The 24,860-nt window shown below is 39.2% G+C and overlaps 2 protein-coding genes across 6 annotated transcripts in view; one reads left to right on the forward strand and one right to left on the reverse strand.

The window, feature by feature from the left end:
* Nucleotides 1–16,228, reverse strand: part of AFG2A (AFG2 AAA ATPase homolog A) — a 343,293-nt gene extending 327,065 nt beyond the window's left edge. For all 3 annotated transcript variants that reach the window (XM_079919922.1, XM_079919923.1, XM_079919924.1), the window contains exons 1-8: nucleotides 16,040–16,228; nucleotides 9,870–9,991; nucleotides 8,681–8,838; nucleotides 5,077–5,135; nucleotides 3,806–4,450; nucleotides 2,715–2,844; nucleotides 2,142–2,198; nucleotides 530–653 (exon numbers count right to left, since the gene is read on the reverse strand). In XM_079919922.1, coding sequence (XP_079776048.1) covers nucleotides 530–653; nucleotides 2,142–2,198; nucleotides 2,715–2,844; nucleotides 3,806–4,450; nucleotides 5,077–5,135; nucleotides 8,681–8,838; nucleotides 9,870–9,991; nucleotides 16,040–16,184 — 1,440 coding nt within the window. In that variant the 5' untranslated portion in view covers nucleotides 16,185–16,228. The remainder of the gene's footprint in view (nucleotides 1–529; nucleotides 654–2,141; nucleotides 2,199–2,714; nucleotides 2,845–3,805; nucleotides 4,451–5,076; nucleotides 5,136–8,680; nucleotides 8,839–9,869; nucleotides 9,992–16,039) is intronic.
* Nucleotides 16,229–16,315: 87 nt separating this feature from the next.
* NUDT6 (nudix hydrolase 6) overlaps nucleotides 16,316–24,860 on the forward strand; it is a gene marked incomplete at its 3' end in the record, with an annotated part of 42,585 nt that continues 34,040 nt past the window's right edge. The window contains exons 1-2 of one of the 3 annotated variants that reach the window (XM_079919196.1): nucleotides 16,316–16,439; nucleotides 21,101–21,304. In XM_079919196.1, coding sequence (XP_079775322.1) covers nucleotides 16,400–16,439; nucleotides 21,101–21,304 — 244 coding nt within the window. In that variant the 5' untranslated portion in view covers nucleotides 16,316–16,399. Of the gene's footprint in view, nucleotides 16,440–16,759; nucleotides 17,313–21,100; nucleotides 21,305–24,860 lie in introns of those variants that run through there. The other 2 variants (XM_079919195.1, XM_079919197.1) reach the window with 2 other exon arrangements.

Genomic DNA, 24,860 nt, shown 5'->3' on the forward strand with positions numbered 1-24,860 from the left:
CTTTCATAATCAGCACATAGTTTTTATTAATATAAGACTGTATGCACTATCAAAGAATCTGGTAACATGAGTAAATTCTTTTTAAATGTTGTACAAACACATTTCCCATTATTCTCACTTTCTGTCCTTTCACTTGCCCAACTTAGAGCCCCCAAAGAATCAATTTTTACAAGAGTAATAAGACTTACTCATGAAATTTCTTAGTAAATTCCCCTTAAATTTAATTGCTAAATTTTCCTTACTGACTTGGGCTTCAGGTTTTTAGGTTAACACCATTTATTATAAATCTATCATTGTATATAATTTTATATGCTAGAAAAATATGCCAGGTTATACTGTCCTAGCTGTTACAAAGAAATCATGAAGAAAATTATTTTATGGGTCTTTCCTCTAGTTTTTACAGCTAATATTTCTTCCTTACCCTAGAGTATCCAAAAAACTCAGACATATTTGACAGTTTTTGCCACTACATGCATATTATTAAGAAAATAGCCCCTCCTACAGAAATCAATACTGGTGCTATACTTACTGAACCAATACCATCCATCAGTGTTAAGAGTGAAGCTACAACTCTTTTTTCCACTTCATTCTGAGCCCCTTCTCTTTTAGGGCAGAGTGCATCCAGCTCATCAATAAAAATAATTGATGGGTGCCTAAAAATAAACAAGTAAAATGAATTCTCTAATACATATTTAATTTTTAATTGATATGTTGCACTGCAGTTAAAAAATTGAAATTGTTTTAATTTTTTGACTGAAATGCAATGCATCAAATTTAGGATTTAATTAATAATATTAAAGACAAAAGCAGTAGGATGTTAAGCTGAAAAATCTTAGATTAATTCTAGCCTAAACTATTAACTCACCAATATCACATTCTAGTAGATCTGCCCTCAATAAAAAGTAGAGTACTGAGAACATGTATTGCTCATGAGATGACAGTCTATGCCCAGACAGAACTTGCCCACTAATGCCCACTAAATTGCTATGCCTGGATCACTTCAGAAGCTGAGGCCAGTGATGCTATTCCTTGGAGATGGTTTAAAGTTCCAAGGGATAGAAAGTAGAAATGCTCTTTTTAAAAAATCTACTAAAAAAACAACTTTCAAGATGACCAATTCTCCCATGATGTGAATTCTCTCATAAGAGGAAGTCTCAACTTCCAGGAACAAATTAATAATGACAATAAAAACATTCTAAACAATAAGGTATACCACTGATTCTCAAATCTTCAGGATTTGGAGTCAAGACTACTTATTTTATCTACTGGGGGAAAAAACTTTAAAAATGGAAGTTTTGATAAGAGGGCAGTAATTATGGTAGGTTACATACCAAAACAATGAAAGAGACATAGCCATATTATGAATAAAACTACATTAGACCAAGTTACAGGCCACTCATTAATACTCCTTGCAATGTAACAATGGTAGCCTAAACTGAGAAATGATTAGTAAGAATCATTTTTAAAGCAAAAGATTTGTCACTTTGAAGCAAACTGTAATAAAACAAAGTTTTAAGCCTAAAGGGCAACTATAATAGTCTATTGAGATTAGATGTACCCAAAAGAAAGAAAATCATAAATTTATATGCTCAAGCAAACTCACATGACTTATCGGACAGCACTGTCTTAATTCTTTTACCTTATGTAATTTTTAAAATTGAGATATTGACATATAACATTACTTTCAGTTACACAACATAATGATTCAACATTTGTATATACGTATCGTGAAATGATTACCACAATAAGTCTAATTCACGTTGTCTCTGTACAGTCATAAAATTTTTTTTCTTATAATGAGAATTGTTTAAATCTACTCTCTTTGCAACTTTCAAATGTGCAATACAGTACTATTAACTACAGTCACCGTGCTGTAGATAACATCCCCATGATTTATTTTATAACGGGAAGTTTGTACCTTTTGCTACATTATGTAATTTAATAACTTATTTCTCACATTTCCAAAACAATATTAGATAGAATTAGATTAGATAGAACCTCATTAAACTTACAATCTACTTCCAGTGCTATCACTATTATTTTTGTTCTATTCTTTCATGCTTCGTATAAAGTACTACTATCTCTACTTTCATTAATACACCCTTGACTACTAATTCCAAACATCCAAAAATAAAGAATACCGCAGAGTGGCTTCAGCAAATATCTGACGTAACCTTGCTTCAGTCTCCCCATAGAATCTGTAACAAATAAAATACATTTAAAGACCAACTCTTATCATTTTTAAAGCTCTGTCTATAAAAGCTCACCTGACTTTTCAAATATTTCCACAATACTTAATACTACTTTCAAGAATTATTTTCCAAACTTAATGTTTATACACATTATAAAAAGCAAATTAAAAATATTTCAATGTGTGGGCTTCCCTGGTGGCGCAGTGGTTGAGAGTCCGCCTGCCGATGCAGGGGACACGGGTTCATGCCCCAGTCTGGGAAGATCCCACATGCCGCAGAGCGGCTAGGCCCGTGAGCCATGGCCACTGAGCCTGCGCATCCGGAGCCTGTGCTCCACAACGGGAGAGGCCACAACAGTGAGAGGCCCGCATACCACACACACACACACACACACACACACACACACACAAAAATTTCAATGTGTGAAATATCCAGACAGAATACTATTGAGCCATTTTTTAAAAACCACATTTAAGATGTATATCTAATAATATTGTTTAGTCTATTAAATTATGCACTTACTTGCTAATAATTTCAGGGCCATTAATTACAGAAACATAGGCACCAACTTCATTAGCAACAGCCCTGGCAATCATTGTCTTTCCAGTACCTGGAGGGCCATAGAGCAACACTCCTCTAGGGGGAGGAATTCCTAGAAGAAAAAGCAGAGAACACTGGATGCAGCATTACTAGGTTGCTTGTAAGTGTTGTCATATGACTTCAAACACGAGTTATAAAATAAATTTACCTTGCACAAAAACTAAAGTAAGAGTCAGAACTTCCCTTTCCCCATAGAAAAATGTACTAACTAGCCCAAACGCTGATCTCAAGCAATGACTTTTTCTCTCTCTGTAGACCCAACCAGGCCAGGCTGGTTAGTAAAAAAACTGGTTTAACACCCACACTATTGACATGTCCCATCCCACACAGCACAGTTCAATGATCAAAAAACAAAGCCCAAACAACAGGAAGGGCATGCAAAATAAGCCACCAACCCCAATTTTTATCCAACTAGCCATCTCAGAGAATATAAGCCTTACCAGGGTTCCTTTTATATGTGAATCCAAGTATTCATTTTATATATAGATAGATAGATAGATATAGATATTCATGAAAAAAGAAAAAGCAAAAAGCAGAGAAAGACACGGTATGCACCAAATATATGCAGAGGATCTGGGCAGTTAACAATGCAGAAGCAGCCCTGAGTTTTCTAAAAGCCAAGTCACTCCCTTAACTACTTGTTTCAATGCAAAGAGATCTGCACCCAGCTACATTTCCTAACAAAGAAGTTTTATCCAAACTATTTAAATGTTTGATTTATTTTTTTAGTCATTACGGCTAATCTAGCATGACAAGATACTTACTCTAGATCCAATACAAACAACTGTGGAAGTGTGCAGTTAAGAGAGACAAGGCTACAACTAACTCACATTACAACCTGAAGAGACCAAGCATAGAAAAAGGCCGACTTAACTGGCATCTCCTACCACACCTCCCACTCAGGAAAGAAAAACAGGAAAAGAGGGTGAACAATTACTAGATAAGTGAAATGAGCCAACTGCTTTTAGTATGAATTTAACATTTCTGGGTGTAGTACACTGAAGAAATCATACCATAACTCTTGAAAAGCTCAGGCTGTTTGAGAGGTAATTCAATTATTTCTCTAATTTCTTTCAGCTGACTATTTAAGCCACCAATCATGTCATAAGTTACTTTTAATTGGTTGTCTTGATCTTTTGAATTTGTACGAATCTTTGTAAAATTGACTCTTGTTGTCGAAGAAATAAAATAAAAGGTATCGGTGTTGCACTGTGCTCCCACGCTGGGTGACTTTAGCAATCTCTCTTCATTGACAGGTTGCTCATTTCCTTCTCTGGCAGACTGAGAACAACGTTTAAGACCTGTGACTGCCTCTGGTCCAAGTCCACTTCCATTCCCAGGACTCTGTGTAACACCTGACAAAACACCACCAGCTTTATTTATCATTCTGCCATCTCCTGGTTTGTAAGGAGTACTGCTTGATGTTGGGTTTTGGGGCACTTCCAGACCTAGCTGGCTTAGCTGTAAGGATATATCCAGGGTACTAGTTTCCACACTGGATGGCTTGGAGGCCATTCCCCGGGCAACAGTGTCAGAGTCATTCTGAGCCCTTCTCAACATCGCGCCATCTGCTCCTTTCACTCGCAACACTTGCAACTTGCATGGTCGTCCATAGAATGTACAATACAGAAAGTTGCCTGGTAAAACAATCTTGCCATCTGGAAAACAATTTATTAAATAGATACGTTAGCACAATTTTTCACCCATTTAAAGTTTAAATAGCAATTTATTTCATCTATTAACAAAACTATCTGACTGAAAAGACTAAATCAAAGACGGAAGTATTAATAAAACAACTGTTATGAAAAACAGAGGACCTAATATTCCCCTATGATAGGGCACTATCTGAAGACAGAAGGTCAAGCTAATTCTCTGAAATTCTCTACACTCAGTACATTTAGGATTCTATCAGCTATAACCCCATAGAGGCAGGCATTCCATGTTCAGTAACAAACCAAGCTAAAATGGCACACCTACACCAACACTCCACCAGAAAGAACAGAGTTCAAGGGTTAAAAGTCTTAGTTCTACCACTGACTTTGCTCACAGTTAAGTCAAAAATTCTCTCCACTGCTCAACTACCAATCAATTACTTGGCAGTTGGGGGTGGGGGGCAGCGGCAGATACTACATCCCTATCTTAAAAGGACGTTCATTCGTTGAGAATATTCTCTACACTATTTTAAAGAACAGCATTATGTACACAAGACCTCAAAGACACATCAGTTTATTCGCTGCTGCCTTGCTTTTTAACATTTAGAAAACATATGAAAGAGACATCTCACCTAGTTTTCTCAGAAGACAAGCAGTCAGTTGTTCTTCATTAATATCTGCATTTTTGTCACTGTGAAGGGTGGGAGAAATAAAAACCAGCATTAAGCACACCAGAAACGAAAATGTAATATAAAATGACATGTACACAGTTGTGATGTAGACCTAATCAAAAGAATCGTTAGTTTACAATCTGGAAATGATTTATACAATTTTGGAATGATTTACACTTTTTAGATACTTCTTATAGCCATGAAAACACCATTTGCAATTTGGTGTCCCAGTGGCCTAAATCAGTTTTCTTTACTATCTTACACACCACACACACACACCCCTATATACTCCGGTATATACATGTACACACGTGTGTACATTTATGTACTACATCTGTGGATGTATAGGAGCAATAAATCACAATGAAAAGTATGTGTTTTTTATTGTGTGTTATAGTCAGAAACATTGGAAAAACACTGGCCTCAATTAATCATTTCCTTTCTGAACTTGCCCAGCTTGGAGAAAGGCTCTTATTAATAGCTTACTTTATTCTCTTTGTATAATTTATAAATTATCTTTAAGGAAATTTAAATCCTATAGAGTACGTTATCTGAAGAGGTAGAAAAAAAGCAGAGTAATGGTACAGTGCAAGTTTATGCTAGAGAAAGGGTATGCCTAAGAAAAAATGGAAAAGCCTTCTTCTGACCAAAAACTGTGTCTTCCAGGAAAATTGCTTGTTTGAGTACAGGAAACATGCCTAAAAATCATTACACTTGTAAAGAAACACGTTCTTAGAGAGTTCTCAGAATATGTGCATTTTCCCTCCTCCTCCGCGTGTAAGCAGCCCATATCAGCAGAGGAAGCCTACAGTTGCGAGCTCTGCCAGAGATCACAGAGGGAGAATGGTTTAGCTCAGGAAAAGGTGTATTAGCAGGTGCATCTGGTCCAAATCTAAGCCTTGCTCCCAACCACCTTATCAGTAACAAAATCAATACAGCCAAACTACATTATTTGAAAATTCCGTATGCAAATTCACCTACTTGCTAAAATGTGCTTATAACCCCAAAATCAATACTAGCAGAGCTTTGCCAGTCATTTGTGGATGAGCACAGAGCAGGCAAAAACTGTAACCCAATACTTTCCCAGCTGAGGCTGAAAAAGGCCTATTGTTTCAACTCTCATTCAGAGGTGACCAGAGGATGGAAGCTGGGCAGGGTAGGGAGCAGTGCAGTATGGCGTGAAAAGTTCCAGCTCTGGCACCACACAGAGGGGGTTTGCATCCTAACTCTGGCATCTGTTAATGGGGTGGCCTCAGGCAAGTCACTTAATATTTCTGAGCCACTTCTCCTCATTTGAAAAATAAAGAAAATAGAATCTACCAGAATGAGTTGTTTCAAGGACTTAAGATTATAATCTACATAAGATATATATTTTCACATATTTATATGTGTTAAATAAATACACACATACATATAGACACACACACACACACACACACACACACACACACACACACACACACACACACACACACACACACCCCTCCCTAGGAGCAGCAGTTCAGTATTCGCTACTTCAGTATTTGTGGCAACGTCATGGAACACAACTACCACCAATAATGAGAACCAACTGTGTATTCATATAAAAGAGAGAGAAAAACAAGGAGAAAATTTCATGAATCAACTGCGTGTATAAACTAAAGAGAAGATTGTACATATTTCCTTAAATACTTAAATTTACTTGTTTAAAGAACTCTGAAACTACTTAAATTGCTTTTATTAAACTTTGAAGAGAAGATATTTGCAAATATGTACAAATATGTAAAATATGTAAAACGATCAGTTTTGCTTTTAAAAAAGCACAGATAAAATCATTTCCACTAGAAGGAGCTCTAACATTAATATTGATAATAAACTTTTTCAGATACAACTGAAGGATTTAAACAGCAGACTAAAATAACTGATTCTTCTTATTGGAAATTAAGTTTCTTGTCTAAGTTCTTCTGCCATGTTTAAAACATAAGGTTCTTTAAAATAAAAAACCAAGTTTCCATTTAAAACATATACAGTCCCTCTATAGTAGGTAATCATTATCACCTAAGACTGCTGCGCCCTCAAGAGGTCACATTTGTTAGTAATCATCAAAAACCCAATCAACTGATTACTGCTACCTAAAGCACTGTTTTAAAACAGTATGAAGATTAATCCTGTTGAACCTGAATTAACTAAAAAATTACCATAAAATAATGGGCAAGTTACTTCTCCTCACTGAGCCCATTTCCTCATCTGTAAAGAGGGATAAATATGGATACCTTGCTGGATGTTTAGAGGACTAAATGAGAGAAGAAAAAGAGGAAAGTGTGGGTGTGTGTGCTAGTACACAGCTGACGCTCAACATATGTTCTCTTTTCCTTTCTGGCTTTTTATTTTGTTGCTCGTTAAACTGTTAATCAATGCACTGAAGACATTTTCCTGTTTTTAAAAGAAAAAATACACCAAAGCTTAAGCTTGGAATCTACAAAAGTAGAAAAGTGAAGAAAACTTCTCAAAATCAAGCTAATGACTGAAAAATGTTTTGTGATTCTGGCATATAAAATTCCCCAAGTTTTTACAAACATGATATTAAAGTATTAAAAGATTTTTAATTTTTTGTGGTACGCCTCTCACTGTTGTGGCCTCTCCCGTTGCGGAGCACAGGCTCCGGACGCGCAGGCTCAGCGGCCATGGCTCACGGGCCTAGCCACTCCGCGGCATGTGGGATCTTCCTGGACCGGGCCACGAACCCGTGTCCCCTGTATTGGCAGGCGGACTCTCAACCACTGCGCCACCAGGGAAGCCCAAGATTTTTTTTTTAAAACAAATTTTGATAAGACTTGTATATGCAAACTGAGTAAAAATCCTATTAGATACAGAACACTCAAGAGGATGGGTGATATACTTTAACCATATTTGTCATCTTTGGTGGGGGACTATTTAAAAATTGGATAGATATAATTGTTTTATTTGACCGAATAATCAATGAGTTAAAATACAGAATCAGGTACACTTCGCTTGAGCAGTCTTAATTAAAACTTGTTTCTTGCCAAATCACAGTAATCTATTCCTGTCTTTACGACTGTAAAAAAGACAAGAAGCAAACCAAGACAAAAAAAAACACTGTCAAATATCCATCAACAACAATTCCTCTCACCTGAAATGTCAGGGCATATTCTAGTCACGGGACATTAGAGAGTCCATAGTCCATAAATCACATAGCACCCATCTAGCTTGTGCTGTCTGACACAGTAAGGCCACTAGCCACTCACCACATGCGGCTATCAAGTGCTAAAAATGTGGCTAGCCTAAATTGAGTTATGCTACAAGTGTAACATAACACACTGGATTTTAAAGACTCAGTTTGAAAAACAGAATGAAAAATCTTGTTAATAGTTTTTTGTAGTTATTATAAATTCAAATAAGACTTTACATATACTGGTTAAATAAAACATACCATTACAATTACTTTCTCTTTCTCTTCACTTTTTAAATGTGGCTACTAGAAAATGAAAAATTACATGTGTGGTTCACATTTGTGACTCATTTGGGCAGCACTGATCCAGACAGTCACCAAAGAAAAGAGCCAAACCTGAGTGCCACGTCCATTTCCTCAGCCTGCAGCACAGCACCCAAAACAGGCTGGACGTGGATGGCATCACCAACCCTCACACCCACATTCTTCTGTGCCATTTCACTCAGGCCAACCTTGCCTCCAGGAAATCCTGCCACAGGCCAGGCCGTATAGACCTGCCCAGAACATAGGAAACAAAAATATAATAAATATTTGTAGAATATCATTCATTTATAAGGAAGAAAACTAAGCACAGTCAAGTACATGGATCTGCAAAACACAGTCCGTACCCCAAAGGAGTTATGATTTGACATCAGTTACAAAAAAACTATTTTTTTATAAATATTACATCTCTTTTGTGAAGATTAGGAATAATACCACAGTGAAAATGGTGGAAGAGCTGAAAGGTGGATTTAAGAAAAGAGACAAAGGCATTAACAGGTGATAAGAGAAAAATGAGAAAAAATACTGAAGGCAAGCTAACTGTAAGGTAGTTCAGTCTGGAGCATAAACTACATCTAGGAAACAGCGAGTGACCCAGTACAAGAGCTCCATGGGAAGCTGGTTCTCAACCGACTTAAATGGTAAGGGAGAAACTCAAAGATTTCTAGCTCCGGATAACAGGCTGAGCTCACACATTTATAGTCTTCTCTTCCACAAAACACAGTAAAGGATGTTTTACAGTATAAGCCCAGAACAATGAAAGGAATGGGAGGCAAGCCATCAGCAGATACAAGACTGCAAAACATTTTGAGAGGACCCCACTGGATGAGAGAACATTGACTGATGAAGCAGCAGCAGAAGACATGGCAGAGTCAGAGGAAGAAAGCTAAGCTGCCAAAATGACCCAGGAAAGGTTCTGGACTTAGAGTCTCAGGTATGATGAATGGTAGCCAGGACAAACAGAGGGTAATCAAATATTTACGTACAAAACAGGTGACCCAAAATAACATTTCTGTGAAGAAATACAACTAACAGACTGGGAGAAATAGGGCTGGTAGTGTGTCACTACCTCTGGAGGAAAGGCTTCTTTCTACGTCATGGCACTTAGGGCCTACAACTCAGAGGGTATCAAAGGAAGGAAAAGTTTACATAGATGTGAGGGTCTTGTAAGATACAGCTTTTCATTTATTACTGCTTGTGTTGAAAATTAAAATCAAAAACATCTGAAATATTTCTAAAGTAAGGAAATGAAAAGGACTCTCACCTCTTGCTTTCCATCCAAACTGGTAAGCAACACTGGTCGACCAATACATATGTTTGCAGACTTCATGGTGTTGAGTCCAAGTTGAACAAGGGAATTCTGGAATGCTTTAGGAACTTTGTCGTCTACCAAGAAGGAAAAGAAAATTATTTTTGCACTATTTGTAACTGAAGTTAAAGCATGCTTTCTTTTGGAGTAAATAAAAATCCTTTATCCACATGACCATACGAATGCACTTAACAAACCCTGGAGAGACTACTGTCCCAACCCTCCTTATTTTAGCAATCAGACTTAAAACCAAACCTTTGTGAGGATCCACTGACAATATGACTGCTAACTAAAAAAGGATGTTTTATGGGGTAGGTATTGGTTTTCATTATTTTAAAAAAAAAATCTCTAATTTCATTACTAACTGAACATACTTGCAGTAGGGCTTTTCATACTTGCATTCTGAAATTTCCATATTACAGATTCTAAGTTGAGTTGGCTACTAGTACTCAAAGGCTTGAACTGGGGAAATGACACATCATCTGGCTCTGGAGGATTAAGTTATGTTTCCACTTCTCACCCACAGGATAGCAACCAGACATTCTTCCTTTCTATTCCCAGGAACACATGGATAACAATAACACAAGTCTTATTCCTTAGGCGAACACACACCGACTCAAATGACCATTAGAGCTTTCAACTTTTGGCGAAAGAAGGGGCCCAGAATTCAGTCCAGTTTCAAAACCTCTGAAAATGATATGCTAACATCTCCACCCCTGCCCACACACTCCCTCAAGCTCCACATTTGGTTAGCTGTCCCTCCTCTGATGCTCCCAGCACCCTATGTTGCCAGATACTAGCAGTTATCACAATATTCATTTATTTTACAATCTGACTTTCCTTTAACAATATACTGCTTTGTAACAGGAAATGGGTCATATTCATCTTTGTAACTCCAGCGCCTAGGAGTGCATCAAATATAGCAGATGCATAACAAATATGCATGAAATGAATGAATGTAGTAGATGAGTATACAATATTTTTCTTTTCAGCACAAAATCCATGTAACGCTTATGATGCCTCTCACATAAACTTTATTATAAAACTTACAATCACATATATCATAATCACAGAGCTCTGACTAGTATTAGTGTTCTTTCATAATCAGAAAAACAGATCTTTTGTAACTAAAAAGGAACTAAGTCAACAAAAGCAAAACCATGAGGTATGTCTGATTTACATCATTCTCTGCCACTGCGAAGTAACTTCCCCAACACATTTATTTTCCCTCTGTCATCAGATGAACAAATCTAGAAAAACAAAGCATCTCCCAGGGCTAAGATTAACAGAACTGAGCATAAAATAAGCATTTTTTAAAATATGACAGGCTGAAAAGAAATTCAACTTTCCTATGAGCACCAGGTCTCTTACACAGTTTACCCAGGAATAAGAGCAAAGCGTCCTGTTTGATAACCTCATAATGTTCAGTTTCTGCCACTTCTTTCTTCCTAATAAAGGAAACCTCAATGAATTACCCTTCCCTCTTGATAATTACCTTGAGGGGGGTACTCAGTCCCTGACAAGATTCTAAGTTTTCTTCCTCTCTTCCCTCCATCCTATCCTGCACCAAGATTTGAAACATCACACACTTCTCTACCTCCATTTCCTCCCTATCAGCAATGGAGATCATGATCAAATTCCCATCTGTTGGCTTTACTTCCTAATACATTTCCATTGTATTCTCTGCTTACAGCATCCAAATCTATGTAAGCTATCCCCCGCACAATTTTCACCAGTCCTCACTCCTTCATTACTTTAAAAATATATCTCTACATCTACTTCCTATTAATTAACTTCACACTTACTGAGCACCTTATGTGCCAGATTAACTAATGAGATAGTAAAGGTAATTTCAAACAACCACCCACCCTTCATTTGTTCATTCAGCAAATATTTACCATGTGCCCACTATATGGCAGGATACTACACTAGGCACTAGGGGAAATAAGGTGAACAAAAACAGACACAGTCCTTGGCCTCATGGAGTTTATAACTTAATAGAATGAGAGTTATTAAACAATCACTAAATAACTGTACAATTCTAAACTAAGATTCATGCAATTAAAGAAAAACTAAGAGTCCTAAGAGAGGCTATAATGCAGGATCAGATCTAATTTGGAAGAATCAGAGAATGCTTCTCCAAGAATATTTAAATTCAGGTCTGAAGGAAGAATAAAATTAACTAAATGAAGAGCGGGAGGGGGAAGACAATTCTCAGCAAAAAGAAGAGCTTGTACAGACATCCTTGACAAAAGACAGCATTGTCCATCTGAGGGGAAAAGTACAGGCAGAGTGGTGGGAAACAAGGAACCACATAAGGAAGGTCAAGACCACCCAGGGCAGTGGGCTTTATCAAGCTCCTTGTCTTTAATCTGACAGTAATTGGAGGCCAGTTAGTGATGAAAAGCAGGGTCGTGACAGGATTTTTATTTTAAAAGATCATTCTGTCTGCAGAGTGGAAAAGGAATTGGAAGAGAGCAGCTAGTGTAGTAGTCCAGGTGAGAGAGTATGGTGTCTGAGATTAAGGTTGAAGCAGTGGGAAGGGAGTGCAGAAGTGGAACATGGGAAATACTTAGTAAACAGGACGTGGTGGTGGACTGGATAATGTGAGATGTAAGAGAGCGATGTCATGAAGGAATCTTAGATTTCTGAATTCTACAATGAGAAAGACTGAACAGAGCTCATTTGTTTTGTTGGAGGAAATCTGACTTCAGGAAGTCAGTCCTGAAGTATCTTTGAAAAGTCCAAAAGAAGAGGTATAGCACAGTGCTATATTCAAAGTATGGACCACAAATTAAGAAAACAATCCCATTTACAACTGCATCCAATAAATTTAACCAAGAGGGTGAAAGACTTGTACTCGGAAAACTATAAGACTCTGATGAAAGAAACTGAAGACACAAATAAATGGAAAGATATACTGTGCTCACAGATTGGAAGAATCAATATTGTTCAAATGTCTATACTACCACCTAAAGCAATCTACAGATTCAATGCAATCCCTATCAAAATACTAATGGCATTTCCCACAGAACTAGAACTAATGATCCTAAAATCCATATGGAACTGGAATAGCCACAGCAATCTTGAGAAAGAACAAAGATGGAGGTAGCATGCTCCCTGATTTCAAACTATACTGCAAAGTTATAGTAATTAGAACAGTATGGTACTGGCACAAAAACAGACACATAGATCAATGGAACAGAATAGAGAGCTCAGAAATGAACCACACCTATAGGGGAAATTAATTGATGACAAAAGAGGTAACAATATATAATGGGCAAAAGAGAGCCTCTTCAATAAATGGTGTTGGGAAAACTGGACAGCTACATGCAAAAGAATCAAACTGGATCACTTTCTTACACCATGTACAAAATAAACTCAAAATGGATTAAAGACTTTAAATATAAGACCTGAAACCATAAAACTCCTAGAAAAAATATATACAGTAAACTCTTTGAAGTTGGTCTTAGCAGTATTTTTTGGATCTGTCTCCTGAGGCAAGGGCAACAAAAGCAAAAATAAATGAGACTACATCAAACTAAAAAGCTTTTGCACAATGAAGGAAACCATCAACGAAACAAAAAGACAGCCTACTGAATGAGAGAATATATCTGCAAATGATATATCTGATAAGGGGTTAATATCCAAAATACATAAATAACTTTTATACACATATATTACAATGAAATATTACTCAGCCATAAAAAAGAATGAAATCTTCCCATTTGCAACAACACGGATGGATCTAGAGGGTATTATGCCAAGTGAAATAAGTCAGAGAAAGATCAGGATCAGATGATTTCACTTATATGTGGAATCTAAAAAACAAAACACAGAAACAGACTCATAGATACAAAGAACAAAGGGATATTTGCTAGATGGGAGGAGGGTGAGGGGGCTAGGCACACAGGGGAAGGCGATTAAGAGGTACAAACTTCCAGTTATAAAGTAAATAAGTCACAGAGAAGTAATGTACAGCATAAGGAATATAGTCAATACTGAAATAACTGTGGATGGTGACAGACGGTTGGTTACTAGACTTTAAAGGTGATCATTTCCTAATGTATTTAAAAGTGAATCACTATGACTTACACCTGAAACTAATACTGTTCGTCAACTGTACTTCAATTAAAAAAAAAAAAGTGTGGTCCACAAACTATCTGATACTGTTCATGATGAAGTAAGTAGAAAAAATGAGAATATGCATTTAGAAGCTTTTATTGCAATTTGACAGAGTAATTTTACATCTGTTGAATCTAATAAAAATTTCTCTTTTTTAACTTATTTTTCCAATAATTTACTTTTATATTTTACAACAGTGCTGATCTGTGATGTGTTGTAAATTTTTAAACCTTCCCTATGGAGTTTGAGAAGCATTGATCTAGAAGACAATTAAATCAAGACTCAGAACAATCTAAATTACAAATACAAATCTGAAAATAATAAGGGTAAATGGGAAGGAAACGCTGGACACTGGATGAACTTGCCAAAGAAAGAAGATTTATAGAGAGAAAAAGAGGGTTTAGGACTAAGAAATAAGGAACTTCTACATCTGATGGTTAGGTGGAAGAGGGTGAGCCTGCAAAGGGAACTGATGAAGTACCAACCAAAGGAAGGAGAAAAACTCGTTGATTTTGATGACACGTAAGTCAAGAAATAAAGTGTTTCAAGAAGATAGAAATGGCTGACAATACCAAAAGCTGCTGAGGGGTCAAGTAAAGTAAGTAATGAAAAACCATCCATTGGATTTACCAACGTGGAGATCATCAGTGACCAGGGTACAGGCAGTTTCCATGGAATAATGAGGTGGATGTCAAATAGGAATAGGCTATGGAGTAAGTGAGAGATGAGGAGGCAGGGACCCCTCCTTTTAAGAAGTCTTGCAGTGGAGGGTGGTGATAAGAAGTGTGGAGCTTTTGTTTAAAGATGAAAGAGAAGGGGCTTCCCTGGTGGCGCAGTGGTTGAGAGTCCGCCTGCCGATGCAGCGGACACGGGTTCGTGCCCCGGTCCGGGAAGATCCCACATGCCGAGGAGCAGCTAGGCCCGCGAGCCATGGCCGCTGAGCCTGCGCGTCTGGAGCCTGTGCTCCGCAACGGGAGAGGCCACAACAGTGAGAGGCCCGCGCACCGCAAAAAAAAAAAAAAAAAAAAAAAAGTGAAAGAGAAATCAGTAGGTTTAAATGTCAATGGGAAGGATCCAGTTGAAAAAGAGACTGAATATGCCCAACAGAACAAGTTGTCCGCCGATCCCCAAAAAGCCTGAAAATACTATGTTAACTGGAAGATTGTCTTTAGGGTCTGCACTAGACATAAATAAAAATCTTGCCACTAGGTTAATCTGATCCCTTTTTCAAAGCTACAAAACATCACGCCTGCTAAAAGCTTTACCAACTCAATGCTTTTCACTTAAATCCGTTCTCCCAAGTCAAGGTTGCTGTGATCTAGGTCCATGGCTTTAGAACCAAATACATCTGGACTCAAAAAAAGCCTCTGCCATTTAGTTAGGACCTGTGTAACCTGGGGGGAAGGGTGGGGGGGAATAGCGTTAACTTTTCTTTCTCTGTAAAATGAGCATAATAATACAGTACCCATCTCCCAAAGCTCTGCGCAGAATAAATGAGATACATACGTGAAATACCCAAGCTCCTGCTAGCACCCGTGCGCACTTAACAGCTGTTTAATTAAACACCAGAACCCGTGTAGTAGGAAAAAAGCCACCTTTCAGTTTTAAAGGCACATTAACGTCTCTTAGGAAGGACAATACCGACAGCGGTACTGAACTGGGCTTTCAGTTTTTTAGTATAGGTATACTACTCTCGCTAGAGACGAGCGACTTCGCAGTTAAATACGCCGTTAATCTTAAATAAGGCAAAACCGTTCCAAGCGCAATTTAGAAATTCAAAGCAATTTACAATAGAGCTTGACTTAGCCACTAAGTCATTTCTGCCCAACTTCCCTAGTGCAGGCGCGGCTTCGAGTGTCTTACATACTTCTGTGCCTCTTGCACACCTCTGCCTCACCCAACTTTTTAAAACCCTTTACACCTCAAGGCAGAATCGCTAGGTTTTCGTCCTCTCGGGCGGCGCCCCCTCGGCCTCGGGTCTCCCTCTCAGAACTCTTTACCCTTTTCTAAGAAGTTGATCACCACCAGAGTCCCGGCCGCCACGGCAGAAGCTGTGGCCCCGGCAGAAAAGGAAGCAGCGGAGGCCGAGGGCGAACCATTCCCGGCGCTTTGGTTCAACCGTTTTCTGTTCTTCTTGGACGACATGATCGGAAGGCAGCCCGAGAGAAGCAGCGGCAAAGCCGGCTCAACGTGCGCGCTTCGCTGAAAGAAAAACTTCCGGGGCAGAAACCAGCGAGGCTCCGTCCCGCGCCGTAATCCCCTGAGTGGAGCGCAGCAAGAGTGGGAGAACATAGCGTCTTCAGAATCCGCTGTCGGATCAGAATCCGGGAAGAAGGACACGGGAACTTTCTGGGGTGAAGATGTGGAAGACGTTGACTTTCGCCACAGAAGACGGATTAGGTGGACGGAACCCTCATTCAGATTATAAATTCCTGAAAAACAGGGCTTTTTCGTATCTCCGCCTCCTTCTCTATCCCTGAACAAAATGTCTGTTGAATTAAACTGAGGTGGGGGTGGGGGGAACAGGGGAGGGAAGGGGAGTGGTGGGAAAGTTTCTGTCGCTTTCCTTGAGCTGGGCAAATTCTTGAGAGGAGTCGGTCGACCAGACTTCGCCGTCTCCTCTACCTAGCGCTGCAGACCTCTGCTCAACTCTGAGAATGCGTGAGTGACACTCTTCTAAAACTTACGGTAGCGCCGTCACTCCCTGGCCGCGTGATTTGGAAGCGTCCGCGTGGGCCACGAGGGCCGGTGCGGAGATGCCGCAGCTATTGAGAGGGGGTCGCTGGCGTGCGGTGTTGGCGCGGGCCCGCCGCGCAGTGCTCCTTGCAGGGCCCCGTGGGGCCTCGGGCGGCCCGGGTTGCGCTCGGGACGCTACCTCCGGAGCTGGCGAGCTGCGGGGCGAGCTTGACAGATTCGGGGGCGTCTCCGTGCGCCTGGCGCGGCAGGACGCAATGCACCGCTTGGACCCGGTCGCCTTCCAGAGGGCTTTGCAGGGCAAGTGCGCCTGGTCCGAGGCTCCCCTGCCTTTCTAAGGAAGTAACCGCGGCCCCCAACCCCGAGTTGCGCCTGAGGGAAGGAGAGAGGGCGTGCGTGACCCGCAGCCGTTTTCTGCCTTTCGTCCTTGTGCCCTTGGCTGGGAGGTCTCTGAGGCGGTTGGGTGAAATGGTGACGAGCTCAGACTTTGGGATCGGCAGCCCTTGTTTCTGGTCATCTTTCTAGTGTGTGACCTTGGGCAAGTTCTGTAAACCACCGTTTTCTCATCTGTAAAACCAGGTAATAGGAGCTCATGGGATGGCTGAGAGATAAATTGCATAATGCACATGAAGTGCCTCGCACGGTATCTGCCACGTATTTAACGCTCTGTAAATGTTTGTTGATATTATTACGCTCTCGTTTACTATCACTTACCGACCCTTCGTTTCGCCGGGCAGTTTACCCAAGGCAGAACCGTAGCACTTTCTAGTACAGATGGTGGACAGTGAGTGGGCCAGAGAGGTTCTGAGTGGTCGTATTTGTGCACAAGTTGGGTCAGGAGCTGTGGCGCCGAGAACTAGAGTTTGCTTTTCCTTAGTAACAAGCCTTTTGTGATTCACCGGGGAGATTGGTGAGTGGTTTCAGTCTCCAGTGGGAAAACTCGCCACTCTCTTTGAACCTTGAGGCCAGTGATAAGAAAGATAGCTTGGATGGAGGAGCCTTCACTTTGAGAGCCCGTGATTTGGCGGAACAGCCTGTTTTTCACACTGCCCCTGAGGGCCCTTATAATCAACTTGAAAGCATAGCATGGAAACTCATCCTCTCACACTTAGAGGAAACTGAAAGTAATCTTTATTCTATGGAGCAATATGGCAAGTGAGCATCTATGGAAATGTAACTGAGCTAGTCGTTTTCATCTTCAACCATCCTCAGTTCTAAACTGTTTACCTCTTCACCTTGTTTTCTCTCCTCCTTGGGAACAGCTGCTAACTACAACAGTGTTAACACTACGAGAATCAAATGTTCATCCTCTAATATGTGCACGTTTGTGTGGGTAGACACAGGTATTTATTGTACACACTTGTTACTTGTCAGTGATTAAAGCACTACCTCAGTCAGGAAGGCAAAGCAGAAAGTGGGTTGGATTTGGAGTCACACATCCAAGTTCCAGGTTTTGCCACATGCTTAACGAGGCATTAGGAAAATCACCAGTGAAAATATTTGCCTCTTAGGTTGCTCATGTGAATAATGCCCACTCTAACTACTTTACTGGATAGATGTGGTAATCAAAGATAAATTACATGAAACTAATTTATAAACTCGGAAGTACCATATTCTTTTGTATCTTTTTAATAAATTCTTTTGTACTTACTAAGTGCTAGACACTGTTTTAAGAACTTCAGAAGTATTGATTCATTTAATCCTCACACCTGTGAGGTAGGTACTATTATTATCCCCATTTCAAAGATGATGGTACTAAGAGACAGATTAACTTCCCCTGGCTCTAGAATTTGTTCTTGGCTGCACTATAAGAGCTATTGCTGGGTTTTTTGTTATTGAGCCAAACAAAAGTGAATGGTATTGCCTATAAAAAGAATCTTAAAATTATCTGAGAAGAAAGCCTGGTAGGAAGTCTAAATGTATTCTTTCTTTTCAAGTAAATAGAACTGATTGCCTATAATGTATTAGCAATAGTTGTTTTGCACCTTTGCACGTGAGGTCTATTCTTTTACTGTTCCCGTTATTGATAACTAAAGTTAGATGGATGAAGAGGTAACATGTTGCTAAGCTTCACATATATCTGCATCAGTGGGGAAATAACACTTGTTCTGGTTTTTGCTGTGCCGCTCACTAGCTGTGTGACTTTAGACAAGCCAGTCATTGAATAGGAATTGAGCCCCAGTGCATAATCTCATGTTAACCTGGATGATTGCAAATGCACAAAATATTAATTAGGATTAGAAAAACAGACGGTAACAGGTGTCATCGGGCAATGTGTAGTAAGTTCTAGTAAATCTACTAGAAAGTAGTCCTTAGGTTCACATTTGGAAAGCACGTGAGGAAAGCTTATTGTCAAAGGTGATATGTGAGCTCACTTTGAGGGCTGGATCTGAGCAGAGGAATGAGGGAAAGAGGAGGAAGAAGCATTAAAGTTTATTAGTGAAACAGAGAAGAAAGAAAGCGTTTTAAAAAGGATTCTTAGGCTTTGAGCATTGGAGCCAGAAAAATGCCTGTAAGCAAAACTAAGGTGGCTGGTGTAGGAATCAGTTTTGAATATAGGTGTGAAGTTTGAGGCAGCAGCCTTCAGAAGATGCGAGCAGCTGAAGAGCAGAAAAATTCAGTGTTCAGTGAGGCCAGGACTAGGCAGCCACCCTTGCGTAGTTGTTAGCTGAAGCAGTAGCAGTGGACAGATTCTCCAAGCCAGAGTGTAAAGAGAAAAAATAGGAAACAAGTGACTATACTTGTAGAACTTCAGCTTTTTCTTTTGATTGGAATGATTGGGAAGGAGGACACGGGAACTTTCTGGGGTGATAGAAATGTTCTGTAATCTTGACTGGAGCGTGGGTGGCACAGATGTATGCATAGGTCAAAACTCACCAAATGTTCACTTAAGGTTTGTGCATTTCACTTTATGTAATTCTGCCAGTTTTTAAAAAGATTTAATCAGAGAAGGATTGATGTGAGAAGGATCTGAAGGGGCGCCACAGCCCCAAATCAAAAGGTACCTTAAATTAAGGCTCCCACATTGTCTGTCACTGTGTTAGGCACACTGACTTCAAAAAGGTAGAGCAAGATGGTCCTTAACCAGGAGATGCTTACTGCAGAGGCCATAGAAGAGGAGGGAAAGGAATCTAACCATTAAACAAATAATCAAGTCTTCCCCCTCTCTCCACACACACTTTACAGGATTGTTGTAAAGATCGCGATGGTGGATGGAGAAAGTGATCTGAAAAGTTTTTCTAAAACTGTGGAAGTATTCATTTCTTCACCTATAAATTAGGGGTGATAATACCTGCCTTTTGTGTTGTGAGAACTTAATGAAACAGTGTATCTAAAATGTCTGGAGTTTAGTAAGGGCCATATAAATGTTAGCATCTTTTTTCCCTGGCTCAATCTCAAGTAATAAAGTAAGCATTTAAAGTCAAAGACCGAAAATCTATTTTAATGTTTGTCATGGTATAATTTGTAATAAAGGAAAGTTAGAAACAATCTAAATGTCCAAAAGGAGGAGGTCAGTTAAGTAGTTTATGGTAGACCTATATGAGGAGAATTATAGTCATTAAAAATGTGTGTTCGTTAAAGAATTTTAATGGCATAGCAAAACATTTATAATATGTAGTAAAAAAATATTGTAAATTATATATGGTATGTCAATTCCAAAATTATATTCATGTAAAAAATGTCGATTTTAAATTTATCTGTGTGCTAATGTGAAGTTTTGATTTCTTCATTGTACTTTATTTTGAAAATTTTCTAGAACTACCATACATTATTTAACAACAAAGTTATATTTTTCACCTTGAAACGTATAAACCAAAAATATATATATGTGTGTGTGTGTGTATATATATATATATACACACACACACACACACACACACACACACACATATATATATGAGAGACAGGACTTTTAAAGGAAGAGTAAATAAAAGCCCATAATAGTCATTTATAAAGATGAAAACCAAGATTGTTAAAAGGAACAACAATGAAATGGTGTTTTATTTAAATTAGTTTATTCGTTCATTTTAATACAATTATTGAGCACCAATTATGTGCCAGGTATTGTGTCAGGTGATATATAAAGATCATCACTATATTGACTTTATTTTCGAGGAATTCAGTCTGGTGGAAAAATCATATATAATTATAATAAAACGTGGTAGTTTACGTGCTGCTGGTGTATGTGAACAGTACATTTTGCGATTCCCCCGTGCCACCCGCCCGCCCCCAAAGAGAGCTAACTAGTAAGGGAAGTGGAGCTTAAACTTGGCTTCCTGGAGGAGGTGACACCCAGAGATGAGTTTTACTTTATTCCACTCCTCTCACTGGAAAATGTTTACAGATGTTTATCTTCTGTGTTTTAGCTGCAATACAGAAATGGAGATCCGAAGGTAGAGTAGCAGTATGGCTGCACATTCCCATCCTCCAAAGTCGATTTATTGCTCCTGCCGCTTCCCTGGGCTTCTGCTTTCACCACGCAGAATCGGACTCATCCACGCTGTCTCTGTGGCTGGGAGAGGGGCCCAGCAGATTACCAGGATATGCTACACATCAAGTGGGAGTTGCAGGTCTGTTTCAAACTAATGTTGATCACAATTAACTTCTTAAAGGTTCACCCAGTTTCTTCTTACAGATGAGCCAGTAGTTGGTTCATGTGGAATGAATAAGTTGATTAAATGATTGTCCTCCTTGGAACTGCAGCTGGTATTGATACTTTAAATAGATGAAGTTTGCCTTATGAATCAGCAGAGGGCAGCACAGAGAACAAGCAAGTTTAGTTTTTCAAAGGGTATGTTTGAACATGTTTTTCATGGATATGTGAACTTCACTACTGAAATAGTAACAATGAATTGGGATCAGGGAATAGATTCATTTCATTATGGTAAAACATATTAGTACTAATTATGTGATTTAGTAAAATAAAAGATAACTTTTAAGTTGAATTGAAGGCAAAGCAAACCAGTTTTTCAGTGATTTGAACATTACTTCTTAGAGACATTTACATTAAGTCATTGTGCCAAACAGTTGTTTTAAAATAGCATAATTTAAATACAGAATTTTGAAGTCACTGGTTAGCTTCAGAGACAGTCTTGAGAGAAGACTTGCTTTAGGTGAAGACAGGAGTTCTCACATTGTAGAGAGTGCATCAGAATCACCGGGAGGGCTTGTTAAAACAGATTGCTGGGCCCCAGCCCCAAGAGTTTCTAATTCATCTGGTCTGGGGTGGGGCCTGAGAATTGCTTTTTCTAATAAGTGCTCTGCTGCTACAGCTGCTAGTGTTGATGCTGGTCCTAGGACTATCCTTTGAGAACCAGGGTTAAGAAAACTAGATTTCCCAAAAAACAAAAATAGGAAAGAATCCTTATGATTTACTATGAAATAAAGCAGTAATATGTATTATTAGTAATTTATTAATAATAGTATTATTTGCCTTTATATAATTTACAAGAGTTTTTAAAGGTAGTTTGCATCTTTGAAGTCTTTTAAAGGAGTTGTTCAAGGATTTCTAATGTTTTCTCTGTCCATGGTCTCACTCCCCTCTAGCAAGTAGAGGCAATTCAGCAACTTCCCATTCAGCTCTACTTCAAAAGACCACTTGAAAATTTGATGGCAGCCTCACACTTCATGGGAAAGACATAAAGATAATTATCAATTCATTGGTACAGACTTTCAAAGCAGAGTTTCCAGTTAGTACTACAGAATTGGTAATATATGCGTAAAGAGTATCCTATGAAGAACTTGTTTATAACCAAGTACAGTATGGTATATTAGAGTTAAGATACGCCACAGGAGTTCAGGGAATGAGAGGTCGGAAACTTGATGAGAGTCTTGAAGGCCAGCTAGGATTTGAAGTGGCTGTTGGGATCAGGAGGTGGTGTGAGGAGTTCTTCTGGGAAGGTACAGAATTTTTAGGTTAAGAGAGAATAGCTGACACTTGTTTATAAGCTGCAGAAGGCATAGCTGGTGAAGGGAGTCACAGCCCGCCACCCCAAGTGCCCCTTTGGCACGTTGATCATTCTGAGCTTTTCTACCACGAAGAGGAGAACATTCTTGTCACTGGAGCCGGGGAGTTGGCACAGAGATGAATCTGTGCAAACCTCGTGAAAACAGCCATTATATTCTGTGAGTTTCCCAAATAGTTCCTAGTCACTTTATCACAGTTTACCTTCCTTAGCCCACACCCCTTTTCCTCTTGTCATTTCTGCACAATTTATCCCTCTTTCTTAAAATGGAACATAAGCCCCTGGGTCTAACACTTTGGGGGGATCTTCACTTCTTTCTATGAAGTTCTCCACCCCTACTCAGGCCACGTAAAATTATTAACATCAAATAAAATTTATATACTTCTTATCCATTTATCTGTACTTTGTCAGTTCAACTCACAGGTCCCAGACGCAGAACCTAAGTGGGTAGAAGAAAAAAATCTTTCCTCCCCTACACTGGAATGGAGTGAGCTATGGCTCTGTTTCTGTTCTTCATGCAGCAAGCTTTTATCTGCCTCAGAGCCTTTAAACCTACTGGCTCCTCTTCCTGCAGTGCTCTTCCCCAGGGCTTTGTTTATCGAGCTCTTTAGAGCTGAAATATCTCCTCAGGAAAGCTCCTGACCTTACTGTATAAAATAGAGTCCTTCCACCTGCCAGTCCCATCATCCTTTGTCCCTTTATCCTCTGTTTTTCTTTATAGTACTTATCACAGTTTGAAATTATGTCATATACTTAATCGACCCCACAATAATATAAACTCCACGAAGGCAGGTATTTTATCTGTCTTGTTTACCATTTTATCCTCAGGCTAAACACAGTGTCTGGTGTAAAGTAGGTGCTCAGTAAATATTTCTCAAATGAATGGTTGGGTAGATCTTCAGTTGGCAATGTCAGCCCTCTGAAAAGGCAGTTGTAGCGTGGTGAAGGGGCAGTGTCGCACAGTGAGAAGAATACCTGCTTGGGACCCAGACAGGATGTCAGTTTTAGGGCTGTGTGAACTTGGGCACTCAAAATTATACCACTCACAGGATTATTATGAGGAATAGCTGAGATAATGCACCTAAGGCACTTAGTACAGTACCTGACTAATTATAATATAATAATAACCTCTATTTAATCCCTGATCTCTTTGGCTTTATTTAACTTTTATGTTGTGACCAACAGGGGTCGCTCACATTGTGTTTAGCAGTGCTGATTTTGGCTCATGTTTATAGTGAATTAGGAAAAAGTTCAATTTGAGCAATCACAAATTATTAAAATTTAAGAATAGGTTTTCCTGGCATTCTATCCCTTGTAAAGTCCAATTAAATTACAGTTTATATTTTCTAATAGAATCCAACATTAAATTATATCTCACTTTGTGGTTTCCCTTCTTGGCTTTGAAATACTAAAATGTGGTGTTTTAATTTCAGAGAACATAGTTCTTCCTAGTGTTGCACATATCTATTCCCTACTATATTTTACCTTTACATAGTATTTATCACCATCTCATGTTCTATGTAATTAATTTTTTATTTGTCACCTCCTCAAACACACACCAGAACACGAACCCCATAACGTTGGGGGATTTTGTTTTGTTCACCACTGTATCCCTAGCACCTAGAAAAGTACCTGACACATAATAGGATCTCAATTAATATGCTATACATAGAACCTGTATATATTATATGTAGGAGCTCGGTTAATATTAAAAGAATGGATGAATAAGTGGAAAATATGGTTTGTTTGTTGTTTGTTTTTGTTTTTGTTTTTTTTGCGGTACGTGGGCCTCTCACTGCCGTGGCCTCTCCCGCCACGGAGCACAGGCTCCAGACGCGCAGGCCCAGCGGCCATGGCTCACGGGCCCAGCCGCTCCGCGGCATGTGGGATCCTCCCGGACCGGGGCACGAACCCGCATCCCCTGCATCGTCAGGCGGACCCCCAACCACAGCCCCACCAGGAAAGCCCAGAAAATATGTTTTTAACAGTATCTTCCCACATTATGTAAATACAAATAATTTTAAAATTAAAGCATTTAAAGGAACCTAATACAAATCATTAGTGTCATTTGTATTTTTGACCTAGGATTACCCAAAGAGAGAAAAAAAAAACCAAAAACTTATTTTTGAGTCCCTAACATCTAGTAAAATGCCTAGTACAC

The sequence above is a fragment of the Stenella coeruleoalba genome (assembly GCF_951394435.1).
Source record: "Stenella coeruleoalba genome assembly, chromosome: 4".
Taxonomy (NCBI): Eukaryota; Metazoa; Chordata; class Mammalia; order Artiodactyla; family Delphinidae; genus Stenella; species Stenella coeruleoalba.